The sequence below is a fragment of the Otolemur garnettii genome, unplaced genomic scaffold (genome assembly GCF_000181295.1).
Source record: "Otolemur garnettii isolate 467f Iridium unplaced genomic scaffold, OtoGar3 scaffold00025, whole genome shotgun sequence".
Taxonomy (NCBI): Eukaryota; Metazoa; Chordata; class Mammalia; order Primates; family Galagidae; genus Otolemur; species Otolemur garnettii.
In genome coordinates, this window is record NW_003852420.1 from 14,892,889 (window position 1) to 14,905,232 (window position 12,344).

At 41.5% G+C, this 12,344-nt stretch overlaps 1 protein-coding gene across 1 annotated transcript in view; it reads left to right on the forward strand.

The window, feature by feature from the left end:
• Positions 1-12,344, forward strand: part of MAPRE1 (microtubule associated protein RP/EB family member 1) — a 28,828-nt gene that overhangs the window by 13,380 nt on the left and 3,104 nt on the right. The window contains exons 4-6 of the mRNA XM_003788096.1: positions 1,044-1,251; positions 4,236-4,357; positions 10,025-10,177. Coding sequence (XP_003788144.1) covers positions 1,044-1,251; positions 4,236-4,357; positions 10,025-10,177 — 483 coding nt within the window. The remainder of the gene's footprint in view (positions 1-1,043; positions 1,252-4,235; positions 4,358-10,024; positions 10,178-12,344) is intronic.

A 12,344-nucleotide genomic window follows, 5' to 3' on the forward strand; every position in this document is an offset into this window, starting at 1 on the left:
AAAAAAAAAAAAAGAAAAGAAAAGAAAACTATTGCATATAAGCTAACCCTATTAAAACTATGCCTGAAAACGAAATGATATCCTTCTATTACAAATGCTTATTTTATATACTGTACAGAGACAAAATTAAAATAAATAAAACTGATTACTGTGTGGTTCAGGTTGGTCTCAAGCAATCCCCAGGCTTAGCCTCTTGAGTAGCTGGGAGTATTGGGGTGTGCACCATGGTGCCTGGGATTGAAACTACTTGAAAAGTATGTCATTTTGGCTGGGTGCGGTGGCTCATGCCTGTAATCCTAGCACTTCGGTAGTCTGAGGTGGGTGGATTGCCTCAGAGACCAGCCTGAGCAAGATTGAGACCCATCTCTAAAAATAGCTGGGCATTGTGGTGGGTGCCTATAGTCTCAGCTACTCGGGAGGCTGAGGCAAGAGAATCGCTTGAGCCCAAGAATTTGAGGTTTCTGTGAGCTATGATGCCATGGTACTCTACTGAGGGCAACAAAGTGAGACTTTGTTTCAAAAAAAAAAAAAAGAAAAGAAATACATATATATATGTATAAAATTTTATAGAAATCTATCCTCGGACTGCTTCTGCACCTTTGCCTATTTTTAAGTCAGAACTTGCTTTAATACAATTGATTATAGATTCCTGTGGTTGGTTTGCACTGTGGATTTCATTATTTGTGGTAGGCACTATGGCTGTTCAAGTTACGTGGGGGATTTACTCTTTATAGTGAAATGATACTTGTTCCTCTTCTTAGAATATGTTTGAATGTGTGTACATGTCTTTTATAATACTTGTTCCTTTTTTGTTTTTGATTCCTTTTCATAAATTTGAGGCATTGGAGAGGGGTTGGTAGGTATAGGTACTCTGTTGAAGGCAAACTGAATTATACTTGCTTTATACATTTCTAGAGGCTTCGAACTAAGTTCTCTAACATTTTTTTTCTCCTTTTGGCTGAGCTTTATATTGATTTGCTGCATGGTAATGTTGTCAAAAGCTTTTTGCCTTGGGCTAAACAGGCTTTATTTTTTCTCTGCAGATAATTCCTGTGGACAAATTAGTAAAAGGAAAGTTTCAGGACAATTTTGAATTTGTTCAGTGGTTCAAGAAGTTTTTTGATGCAAACTATGATGGAAAAGACTATGACCCTGTGGCGGCCAGACAAGGTCAAGAAACTGCAGTGGCTCCCTCTCTTGTTGCTCCAGCTCTGAATAAACCGAAGAAACCTCTCAGCTCTAGCAGTGCAGGTAAAAAAAATAACCCCAAAACATCATTTCCAAATAATAGTATTCCAAGGGTTCATTTGATGTTCAGCCAGAAGTTTTTGCGTAGCCATAGGTTTAAGGATCTTAAGAAGCATAATCGTAGGCATGTGGCAAAAGCACGAGTTATGGCTTTAGGGAAATCCTTGTTTGTCTTTAGATCCTATGGCTGTTGGTAAACAAGCCACTTCAACTCTTGTCTCACACAATTTCCTCCTCTATAAAATGGGAATTTTAATACATGCCCTAGAGAGTTATTTTTGAGACCTGGATGAGTTACTGTATGCCATTTTGCCAAAGCTCTTGAGCTGTATAGAATAGAGAATGCCTCAGGGTGGCTTATGTACAAGAGATTTAGTTTAAAAATAAGGACATTTTTCACAGAACTCTAGGATGGGAAGTTTTAATCAGACCTAATTCTCAGGACCTGAAAGAACGGTTTAGGTTTCTTGGAAGCAGTTCTTGGCTTTCTGCATCATCACTCTGTAGATCAGCTTTTTGCTTACTTATGGCTTCTCTGCCCTCCCTAAAACTTTGGCTGATAAATAACTTTGGCTTGCTGTGATGCTAACAAGAGTCTGGGAGGCAGGGGGATTGATTTTAGTGACCTTCCTGTAAAGGTGTTGGCTTGATAGGTTCCCCGAGATGTGTTTACAGTACTATATTTGTAGAACATGTGTAATCTGGGGATAAGGCAGATGTTCTATAGTTGCTAATTCCTCCTTTTCCAGACCATGGCAAGAATATTAGTTAAAGTTCCATAATACCTTGAGAGGCTGATCCATCTGGTAGGCAGAAAGGGTAGGTGATTACTTTTTAATCAGCTTAATGGAGATATGGCTCACATGCCATACATTTTACCCACTTCACTTGTACAATTCATGTTTTTCAATATAGTCAAAGACTTGTGTAACCATAACCACAGTCAATTTTAGAACATTTTCACATTAGAAAATGTTTAGAACACATTACTCCAAAAAGAAATCTCACTCATACTCAATAGCAGTCACTTCAATTCCTGCCCTTAGCCCTAGGCAACCACTGATCTGTTTTGTGTCTCTGTGGATTTGCTTATGCTGAACATTTCCCATAAATGGAATCACAGAGTATGTGATCTTTTGTGTCTAGTTTCTTTCATTTAATACTATGTTTTCAAGGTTCATGCCATAGCATGCATCAGTACTTTATTCCTTTTTATTGCAGAATAATCTGTTGTATGGCTATATCACTTATTTACCAGTGGGTGATCATTCAGTTATATCCACTTTTGGGCTATTATGAATAATGCTGCCATGAACATTCATCTGTGGTTTCTGTGTAGACACATATTTTAGATTCTCTTAGATACAGACTCAGAGTATATACTCTTGGAGCAGAACTGATCCTCTGTATTTAACCTTTTGCAGAGCTGCCTGTTCTCCAAAGTGGCCAAACCATTTATGTTCCCATCAGCAATATATGAGGATTTCAGTTTTTCAAGATATTGAGTACTTTATTCATTAACTATTTAGAATGCACATAGGTAATGCAGTTGAGTGGAGATGTGCACTAAGCATTTAGTCTTAGATGAGAGCCATCCAGAGGAAATGTATTTAAGTGTGGGCAAAAGCCCTTATGATGATAGAGTTTGTGTTATCAGGAATATTAGGTATCTCTAAGCCTGTCTTAACGTACAAACTTTGCAAAATAATTGCTAAATGAATAGGTAAATAAGACACTAGGCATGGTTTCTCATGCTTCTATCCAGCACGTTGGAAGGCCAAGGTGGGAGGATTGCCTGAGGCCAGGAGTTTAAGACCAGCCTTGGCAACATAGTTAGACCCCCCACCACTACAAAATTAAAAAAAATTAGTGGGGGTATGGTGGCAAGCACCTGTAGTCATGTCTACTTGGGCTGCTGAAGCAGGAGAATTGCTTGAGTCAAAGAGATCAAAGTTGTAGTAAGGTGGAATCTCATTACTACACTCTAGCAGGGGTGACAGAAAAGGACCTTGTCTCCAAAAAAAAAAAAAGTCAATTTTAATTTGTAGGTAGGTTGGCCCTTTCACTCCTTATTCCTTGTCTTTACCTGCTTTTGGCTATAAATACTGAGAGAAGTCTTAGTCAATACTTTTCACTCCTGGCCCTTGTAAAGACCTTCTAAAAGATGAGCAAAGATACACATTTTGAAAAAATTAATGGTAAGTGTAGGCTTTCCCAACCTTATGGGCTCCTTTTTGCTTCTAATCCAGGGAGTCTAGGTGGTGCCCCCATATATTGAAGGTGGTGGGTTCAAACCCGGCCCCAGACAAACTGCAACAAAAAAATAGCCGGGCGTTGTGGTGGGCACGTATAGTCCCAGCTACTCAGGAGACTGAGGCAAGAGAATCACCTAAGCCCAGGAGTTGGAGATTGTTGTGAGCTGTGTGATGCCACAGCACTCTACCAAGGGCAATAAAGTGAGACTCTTGTCTCTACAAAAAAAAAAAGATTAAAATCCAGGGAGCCTGAGGTTATGGGTTAGGAAAGATCTAACTTTACAGATGGGAATCAGTGGGCACCTGGTAACAGCTGAAACTGTTAGCTCATTCCTGCTGTGAAGTTGCCTTTGCTCCATGAGGCTGCTTTGTTGTGGATTTGTTGGATCCATGTTAAGGTAGATCATCTGTATGCACCAGAATGACTGTCCTTCTTTCAGATGATAGTCCCATTCACCACAGCAGAGAAAAGATCTCACCGAAGGACTTACTCCCAGCTCGAAAGATCGTGGCTGCTATTGGTACTTAACTGCTGCCAGGATAAATAGCACTTTAGGCAAATGTGGGGGTGTTGTCTTGCATGCTGGTGCTTTCTAGCATTGGATCCCTTCACTGAACACCTGTGGAAGGCAGTCGGGTTGGTCACAGCTTTCCTTTATTGTCTTGTAAAGTTTTTTTTTTTTTTTTTGGTCTTTGAAATTTTCTTCTCTTCAAAAACATTTCCTTTCTCAGCTCCACAGAGACCCATTTCAACACAGAGAACTACTTCTACGGCTAAGCCTGGCCCTGGGGTGGTGCGAAAGAATCCCAGTGTGGGTAATGGGGATGACGAAGCAGCTGAATTGATGCAGCAGGTAGGCACCTCCTGTGTCTAGGACATGGGTTACTTTGGGGGGAAGACACTTGCTGCCATGACCTGGGGAGCCTTGTCCACATTCTTAGAGGAAGATTTGCCTTATCTGCTTGCCAGAGCACATGATATGTGTGAATGTGTCAGGCGCTATGTGGAGGGGAAAGAGGAAGAATCAGGCACGTCTGAGTGCTCTTACTGCGGTAGAAACAAATGCATTTGGGAACTCTGTTGAATGTTTCTGGAACGCTGTCAGGGTTCTGGGATTCAGGGAGTGAAAGGTATAGGGGGGTTGACTTCTGAATAATAATTTTTTTTTTTCTTTTTTCTGAATAATAATTTTTAAAAAAGGATTCGACAGTCTCTCTGCCGAGTCCAGAGGTCACTGGAGTTTGGATTTGAGAGTTGGAACTGTTATGAAAAGCCTATAGCTGTCCTGTTTCTATTCTTAATAGTCCAGTGATTTGAAATATATTCTTCAAGATTAAATAGCCTTGAGGTACTTGTCAAAGGTCTCTGTGGGTTAGAACAAATTTTAGACTTTCAGATATTTTCTTAATCCTTGTAGTTGTTTTGTTTGCTTGTTTTTGAATGAGTCTTTTGGTTCCATTTTTTTAAGTCCAGGATGCACTGTGTTTCCAGTAAGTTTGGCATTGAACTCTTACTTTCCTAAAAGCCAAGTCCTAAAACTTGGGGGAATTAACTTCTCTTTAGTGCAGAGCTTCTTGTGATTTATACCCATGCTGCTAAGAGATCAGGATGAGAGCCTGCCCAGAGTTCACATTTCGTTTTCTTCATTCTTTCATTGTATGTGCCCCATGGTCTTAGGTTCCTTGGGAGTGTTGAGGGGACTGGGTCACTTTCTCCATCATTGGAGTTAGTGTGGCTGACTTGTGTACCCTCTGAGCACTGTTGCTATGAAGAGCAGAAGTCCTAGGGAATACACTTCTCTGTAACTATTTCAAGGCATGAGGGTACATGAGAAGAATGGTTAATACTGAGGCTAGGTGAGTTAGTCGATCTTCTGCTCTTCAGGCGGAGATGCGCCAGCATCTGTTTCACTACTGGTCTTGCCTCAGCTAGTGTGTTTTGTGTGATGGAGCACAGGCTTTGGGTTACATGGATTTAGGGAGAAGTAAGAGTGGCTTAGCCATTTAACTTCCATCTGGCAAGTCATTTAACCTCTCTCAACTTACTGCTTCATGTGTGGAATGGGGCTAATAACTTATTTGCAGTAGTTGAGCAGATTGCATGAGGTGGTGGTAAGTGCCCAGAATGGTGTTTTGTGTCAGTGGTACTGGAATAAATGGAAGTGGATAAAAGGCAGTTGTGGTTATTATGGTTCTTGTCTGTGATCTTGTCTGAGATGGGTTCTGAAGTGTTCTTTAAAAGTTCATAGGAACCAGACTTTTTTGGTGTGTGTGTGGCTTTTATAAAGTAATATGCACAAATAATCATAACAAAAATAGCCAACATTTTTAAAGTGCTTGTGCCATACACTGTCTAAGCTCTTTACTTTTGAGGCAGCGTTGGGTGGTTTTACAGGTAAGATCAGTATGGCTTAGAGAGGTTAAATAACTTGAGGTAGGATTTGAATCCAGGTATGCCTGGCTCCAGAGCCTAGGCCGGTCAGTCACTGCTGAATGGGAACTCGAGGAGGAGGTTGTATGGCTTATCTAAGGAATACAGAAGGTTCTTTTTTTGCTTCCACGTTGGAGTTATAATTATTCACCAAATAATTACTCTGGACAAATTGCTGCTAAGCATTGGAGAGAATACAGGACATGAGAGGTCTATCCTGGACCAAAAGGAGTTTTTGATATGGTGGGAAAAGATACACCTGCTGTCAGTCTGTGATCTAAGTCCCAGATGAGGAGTATGCAAAGCAAGAGCCACAAGTCTTGCAGGGGTGGATGTGTTTGGATTCTGGGGGGCTGCTTTCCCTGGATGGTGACTATAATTAGCTGGTCAGCACAGAAGCCATGGAGGCTGGGAGGGATTGTGGTCTTTTTTTTTTTTTTTGAGACAGAGCCTCAAGCTATCCCCCTGGATAGAGTGCTGTGGCATCACAGCTTACAGCAACTTCCAACTCCTGGGCTCAAGCGAGTCTCCTGCCTCAGCCTCCCAAGTAGCTGTGACCACAGGCACCTGCCACAGCACCCAGCTATTTCTTGGTTGCAGCCATCATTGTTGTTTTGGTGGGCTTGGGCTGGATTCGAACCTGCCACCTTAGGTGTATGTGGCTGGTCCCTTAGCCACTTGAGCCACAGGCACTGAACTGGGATTGTGGTCTTAAAGACAAGGTTTGGAACTCTGTGTGGTTGTGTGTCTCCATCAGTACTATGAAAGGTTAGGAGGCTAATGTTGCAGAGGCTAAAACTTCACCAATCATGTGTTTTATTGATCCTGGAAAGCTGGATTAAGTTTATGCCCAGCTGATCCAGAGGTAGATGTTTGGACCTGCACAGGGTTTTAAGTTTTCTTTCTTTCTTTCTTTCTTTTTTTTTTAATATGAAGGATTTAAGTCTCCCCAGTTTGCCAAAATCTTTACTGCAGCTTCACAGTCAGCTTATTACTGACTATCTTGGCTCTATCTGGCTCTGAACCTTTGAAAGTATTTGAATTTTGTAGCCCTTGGTAAATATGGGAAATAGAGCCACATGGCCTTGTTAGGCTAAGAGACAAACAGAATATTCTATACAAACTATCTAGTGGTATTCACACCCTTGGAAAATCTGCAAGGAGTCCACATTCTTAAGTTGTCCTGGAGAAATTTAGTTGATTTTAGTCCAAAGCAGTGCCATCTGATATAAACGAGATCTGAACCGAAAACGTGAGGCACATAATTTTAAGATTTTTCTACTAGCTACATTAAAAAAAGTAAAGCAAATAAAATTAGTTAACACTTTACCTGATATGTCAAAAAATATTATTATTATTCTAACTATAATCAGTAGAATTATTAATGAGATATTTTACATTTGAAGACTGTACTGGGTCTTTGCATTTGATGTGTGTTTAAAACTTGCAGCCCATCTCACAATGGCCACATTCCAAGTACTTAAATAGCCACACATGGTTGATGGGTACTGTGGCTAGTGCAGGTCTGAACCATTCTCCTTGGGCTTCTTATGTTATAGTTATTTCTTTACTACAGAGAAGGCTCTAAGAGTGGCCTTTATTACTTCTCTCCCAGAGAAGGCTCTAAGAGTGGCCTTTATTACTAGCCACAGATTTTTGGTAACTTCATGAATAAGCATTTAAGGGAGTACCAGGTGAAAGCCAGTGACTTAGTGCATATTGTTTCTGTGTATACGTAGTTATTGAGTGATACCATAGACAAATGCTGCTTTGGCATTATAGGTGTGACCCAGAGCAGGGTGTGTCCTTTGATGTCCTTGATGGTTTGTAGGACAACAAAGGTTTTAATGGGTTGTATGGGTGGCTTTAGTGAAACACATGTACAGATGGACTCCAAAGTAGTGTTCCTTTTTAAGCTGTTTTGACTTATTTCTTTCTTGGTCACTAACCTTTCCAGGCATGTGGTTGGTTAGGATCATGGAACTGAAGCTCTAAGGTAGCTTCTTACTGCCTTTCTATCTATCCCTTGCCTGTACCCTACTTTGGGGCTATTGCAGTAAAGGCGGCAAGCCACAGCAAAAGGAGGGGTGGGGAAGAGTGTAGGAAGTGGAGGATGTGCTTTGCTGGCCACTGGGCAATAGTAGTACTTTATTGAAAATTTATTTTTGAAATTGATTTCTGTATTTGATAAAGAAATAGTGAAAGGCTGTTGAGAACCATGATTCGGGTTTGGTCTATTCCTTGGTGGAGAACTTTGAATTCAAGTTCAAAATTGTTTGGATCATCCCCGTCAGTGTTCCTCATCTCTGGATGCTTCTTGACTGCAGGTTATTAAGGGGAGCTTTCTTCCACCTTGGCATAAGACTTGATCCCCTCTCTTATGTTTGGCTTCTTCAATAGGCTATGAGGCTGTCTGCTTCATGTTTTTGTGTTTATTTTGTTTTTTTAAAGAGACAGAATCCCACTATTTCTCAGGCTGGCCTCAAATTCCTGGGCTGAAGTGGTCCTCCTGCCTCAGCCTCCTGAGTAGTTGGGACCATAGGTGAGCACTACTGCACCCAGCTTGCTTCTGTTTTTGCAGATGTACATTCCGAAGGTTGGACTAGATAACTCTGCAGTCCCTTCAGGTTTTCAAAATTCTTGCTACCAGGATTATTCTCAGCAGCTGCATCTTTGCTTTTCTGCCTTGACCTTCCATGCTGCTCTGTGGCCCTAACCTTTAAATTCAGGTTTTTTTTTTTTTTTTTTTTTTTTTTTGAGACAGTGTCTCACTTTGTTGCTGTAGGTAGAGTGTCCTGGCGTCATAGCTCATGGCAACCTCAAACCCCTGGGTTCAAGCAGTCCTCTTTTGTCAGCCTCCTGAGTAGCTTAGACTACAGGCGCCCATCACAACAACCAGCTAGTTTTTTCTATTTTTAATAGAGATGGGGTCTTGCTCTTAATCAGGCTGGTCTTGAACTCCTGAGCTCAAGGAATCCACCCATCTCAGCCTTCCAGAGTGTTGGAATTACAGGTGTGAGCCACCACGCCTAGCCTAAACTCAGTTTTTATGAGGGTTTCTTACTGTGTGATATGCTATGCAATTTGTATTCAGTGAAATTTAAATTCATTTGTCATAGATTTGAATATAGTATATTGGAATGAAGATGTGCCATGGTTAAAGTACACAAAGGACTGTGAATGGTAGGACTTCAGTTACTGTTAACTAGATAGAGCCCTGGCCTTAGCACTGAAATTTATTTTTTTCTTTTTCTTGGAGACAGAGTCTCAAGCTGTCGCCCTAGGTGTAGAGTGCTATGGCGTCACAGCTCACAGCAATCTCAAACTCTTGGGCGCACATGATTCTCTTACCTTAGCCTTCCAAGTAGCTGAGATTATAGCTGCCCTCCACAACACATGGCTATTTTTGTTGTTGTTGTTGGTGGAGTTGTCATTGTTGTTTTAGCTGGCCTGGGCTAGGTTTGAACCCACCAGCCTCCACCACATGGTGGTAAACATGGCCAGCACCCTACCAGTTTAGCTGGCCCGGGCTGGGTTCGAACCCACCTAGCACCCACCACATGGTGGTGCATGTGGCCAGCACCCTACCCACTAAGCTACGGATGCTGCTCTGAAATTTATTTCTTCATAATCTCTTTATGGGGAATAGAGCTGCAGTGGGGCTCATGGAGAATCGTACCTCCCTTTCCATTGACCTCCACATTCATTCAGACTTGAACTTGACTGACCATTTCTCTGGTTAAGGGCTCAATTTATGATTATCAGCTATGTCGTTGGGCTGTGTTGTGGGTTCTACTTCTATATTTGTCCTAGACTTCCTTAGTATTTTCTCCTTGATATTCTCTCAGTCCTTGAGAAGTTCCTGCGTGTTTCACAGTGTAGTCTATGCTTTCCTGGGAGCTATTATAGTCAAGGTTGCCATGAATAAACCCAGACTATTTATCTGGGACTGAAAAAAATTGACATTAAACTGTAGTGGTCTACATTGGAGTTTGATCAAAGTCTATATCTCCCTTTGGATTAGAAGTCTGTCTGATGTTTTATTATTGCATTAATGCCAGTTATCTCACCATTTTAATGTCTCTTGCAGGTCAACGTATTGAAACTTACTGTTGAAGACTTGGAGAAAGAGAGAGACTTCTACTTTGGAAAGCTAAGGAACATTGAATTGATTTGCCAGGAGAATGAGGGAGAAAACGACCCTGTGTTGCAGAGGATCGTAGACATTCTCTATGCCACAGATGTACGTGTTGACATGAGGATGTTTTTTGTTTTACCACTTAGGAGAAAATAGGTTTTATCTACCGGGTTTCACCAAACTCTTTGCCAGTGCTTATTGTGTTCTAGTGTAGTATTCATCAAGAGACTTTATCTTTGGCTGGGCACAGTGGCTCATGCCTATGATTCTAGCCCTTTGGGAGGCTGAGGCAGGAGGATGACTTGAGCCTAGGAGTTCAAGACCAGCCTGAGCAACAGTAACACCTTGTCCCTACAGACAGAAAAATGAGCTAGATGTGGTGGCAAATACCTATAGTCTCAGCTACTTGGGAGGCTGAGGCAGGAGTATTGCACGAGCCCAGGAGTTTGAGGCTGCAGTGAGTTATGATAACACCATTGCACTCTAGCCAAGGCACCAGAGCAAGACTCTGTCTCAAAAACAGACTTCATCTTTGATCCCTCAGAGTCAGCCAGAGAATACTTCTGCACTGCTTCAGCCTCTGTTTTGAGGTCTATGAGCCCTTGAGGAAGGAATAATACAGAGAGGTGGCTGGCTTACCCGTCTTTTGTAGTTTATGGCCACTAATAGATGATGAATACCACAAAATGCTCTTAGCTAGAAGTACCCCCAGGAGCCCCACTTCATCCCCTGCAGCTTGGATCCCTCAGCTTTAGGTGCTGCATCCATTGTATCAGAACCCCAGCATGCCCTGGAGAATCAGACACATGGTCTCTCTTTCAGTGTCTGCTGCCCACAGCTGTCAGGGTGTGCCTGTACACCTCCCTGCCAGGAACTTGCCTAGTTCCCCTTCCTTCAGAGTACTTTGTGATCAGGTTTCTTTGGATCCATGTTTATTTACACAGCTAGATCTGCCGATGTTAATCATGACATGTTAGCTGATGAGGGAAGTCTGATTTTTTTCTGGATTTACCATTTATTTGGTATCTTGCTGGGTCCACTGTTTAATGGTTGTGTTTATAATTCATCATCCCTAGCAAGGTTTGTAGGATCACATTACAAACTATTTGTAGTATGTGTAGCACTATACCAATATAAGGTAATGCTAATACTGTTATCATCACTGTCCTCTAGATAACCGTGTTTCCCCCAAAATAAGACACTGTCTTATATTTGTTTTTTCTCAAGAAGAGACACTAGGGCTTACTTTCAGGGGATGTCTTATTTTTACTAAGTATAATACAACAATCTACATTTATTCAAATGCAGTTAAGTCATCTTCTGGAACCTGACAGGGGGAGCTGACCTTGTTGGTGGGGCTGGCACTAGTGATGCATGAACTCCTTTCCCCTAGCCGTTCGCACATTTGCAATAGGATGCCTGCAACCGGGGTTAACCACACGTGCACCCGCGCAAGTGCGAACAGCTCGGAGAAAGGAGCTGTGACAGATAAAAGGTATTCCAGTCTTCCTTACCCCTCCGCGCCGAAATGCATGGCGTGGCTATGCAGCATATCTGGGGTAGGGCTTATATTTAACAAATGCATAGAAATCCTGCTGGGGCTTATTTTTGGGGTAGGTCTTATTTTCAGGGAAACACGGTATATCTTGTGAATTTGGGGATAGGGATTAGGGATTAAGATTCATCACTGAAAAGTTGATAATCTGTTGAATAAGTATTTAGGCTCATTCTGTGCTAGATAATGAACACAAAGATGATAAAGATATAAGGGTCTTTGGTCTTTTGCCCTAGTCTGAGTATTATTTTAGTGGTATCAGATCTTAAGTAATTTTAGCCACAGATATTTAATTGAAAAAAAAAAAAGGATGGTGGTTGAAGGAGAAACTTAAATTTTTATAGTAGAATAGTATATATAGTCATTTCCTGCTGTAAGTACACATCAGCATGCTTTGGAGTGAGCATGAGGTAGGAGCCTTGGATCTGCTTTTCCCTTACTCCTCAGTTTTCTCATGCCACTAACCTTGAGTCAGCCTTGCTATTGTGGGTGTTTGGGGGAAAGCATGTCTCTGAAGTATTAACACAACCAAAGGAAAGTGTAAAGAAAAGCTGATTGCATAGACAGTCTGCCAAGAGGAGATGGTAGGTACTGAACTTTATGTAGAGACTTAATGGGATTTTTTTGAGGGTAAACTTATTATTATTTTTTTTTTTTAAAGACTCTATGTCCTGGGTAGAGTGCTATGGCATCATAGCTTATAGCAACTTCAAACTC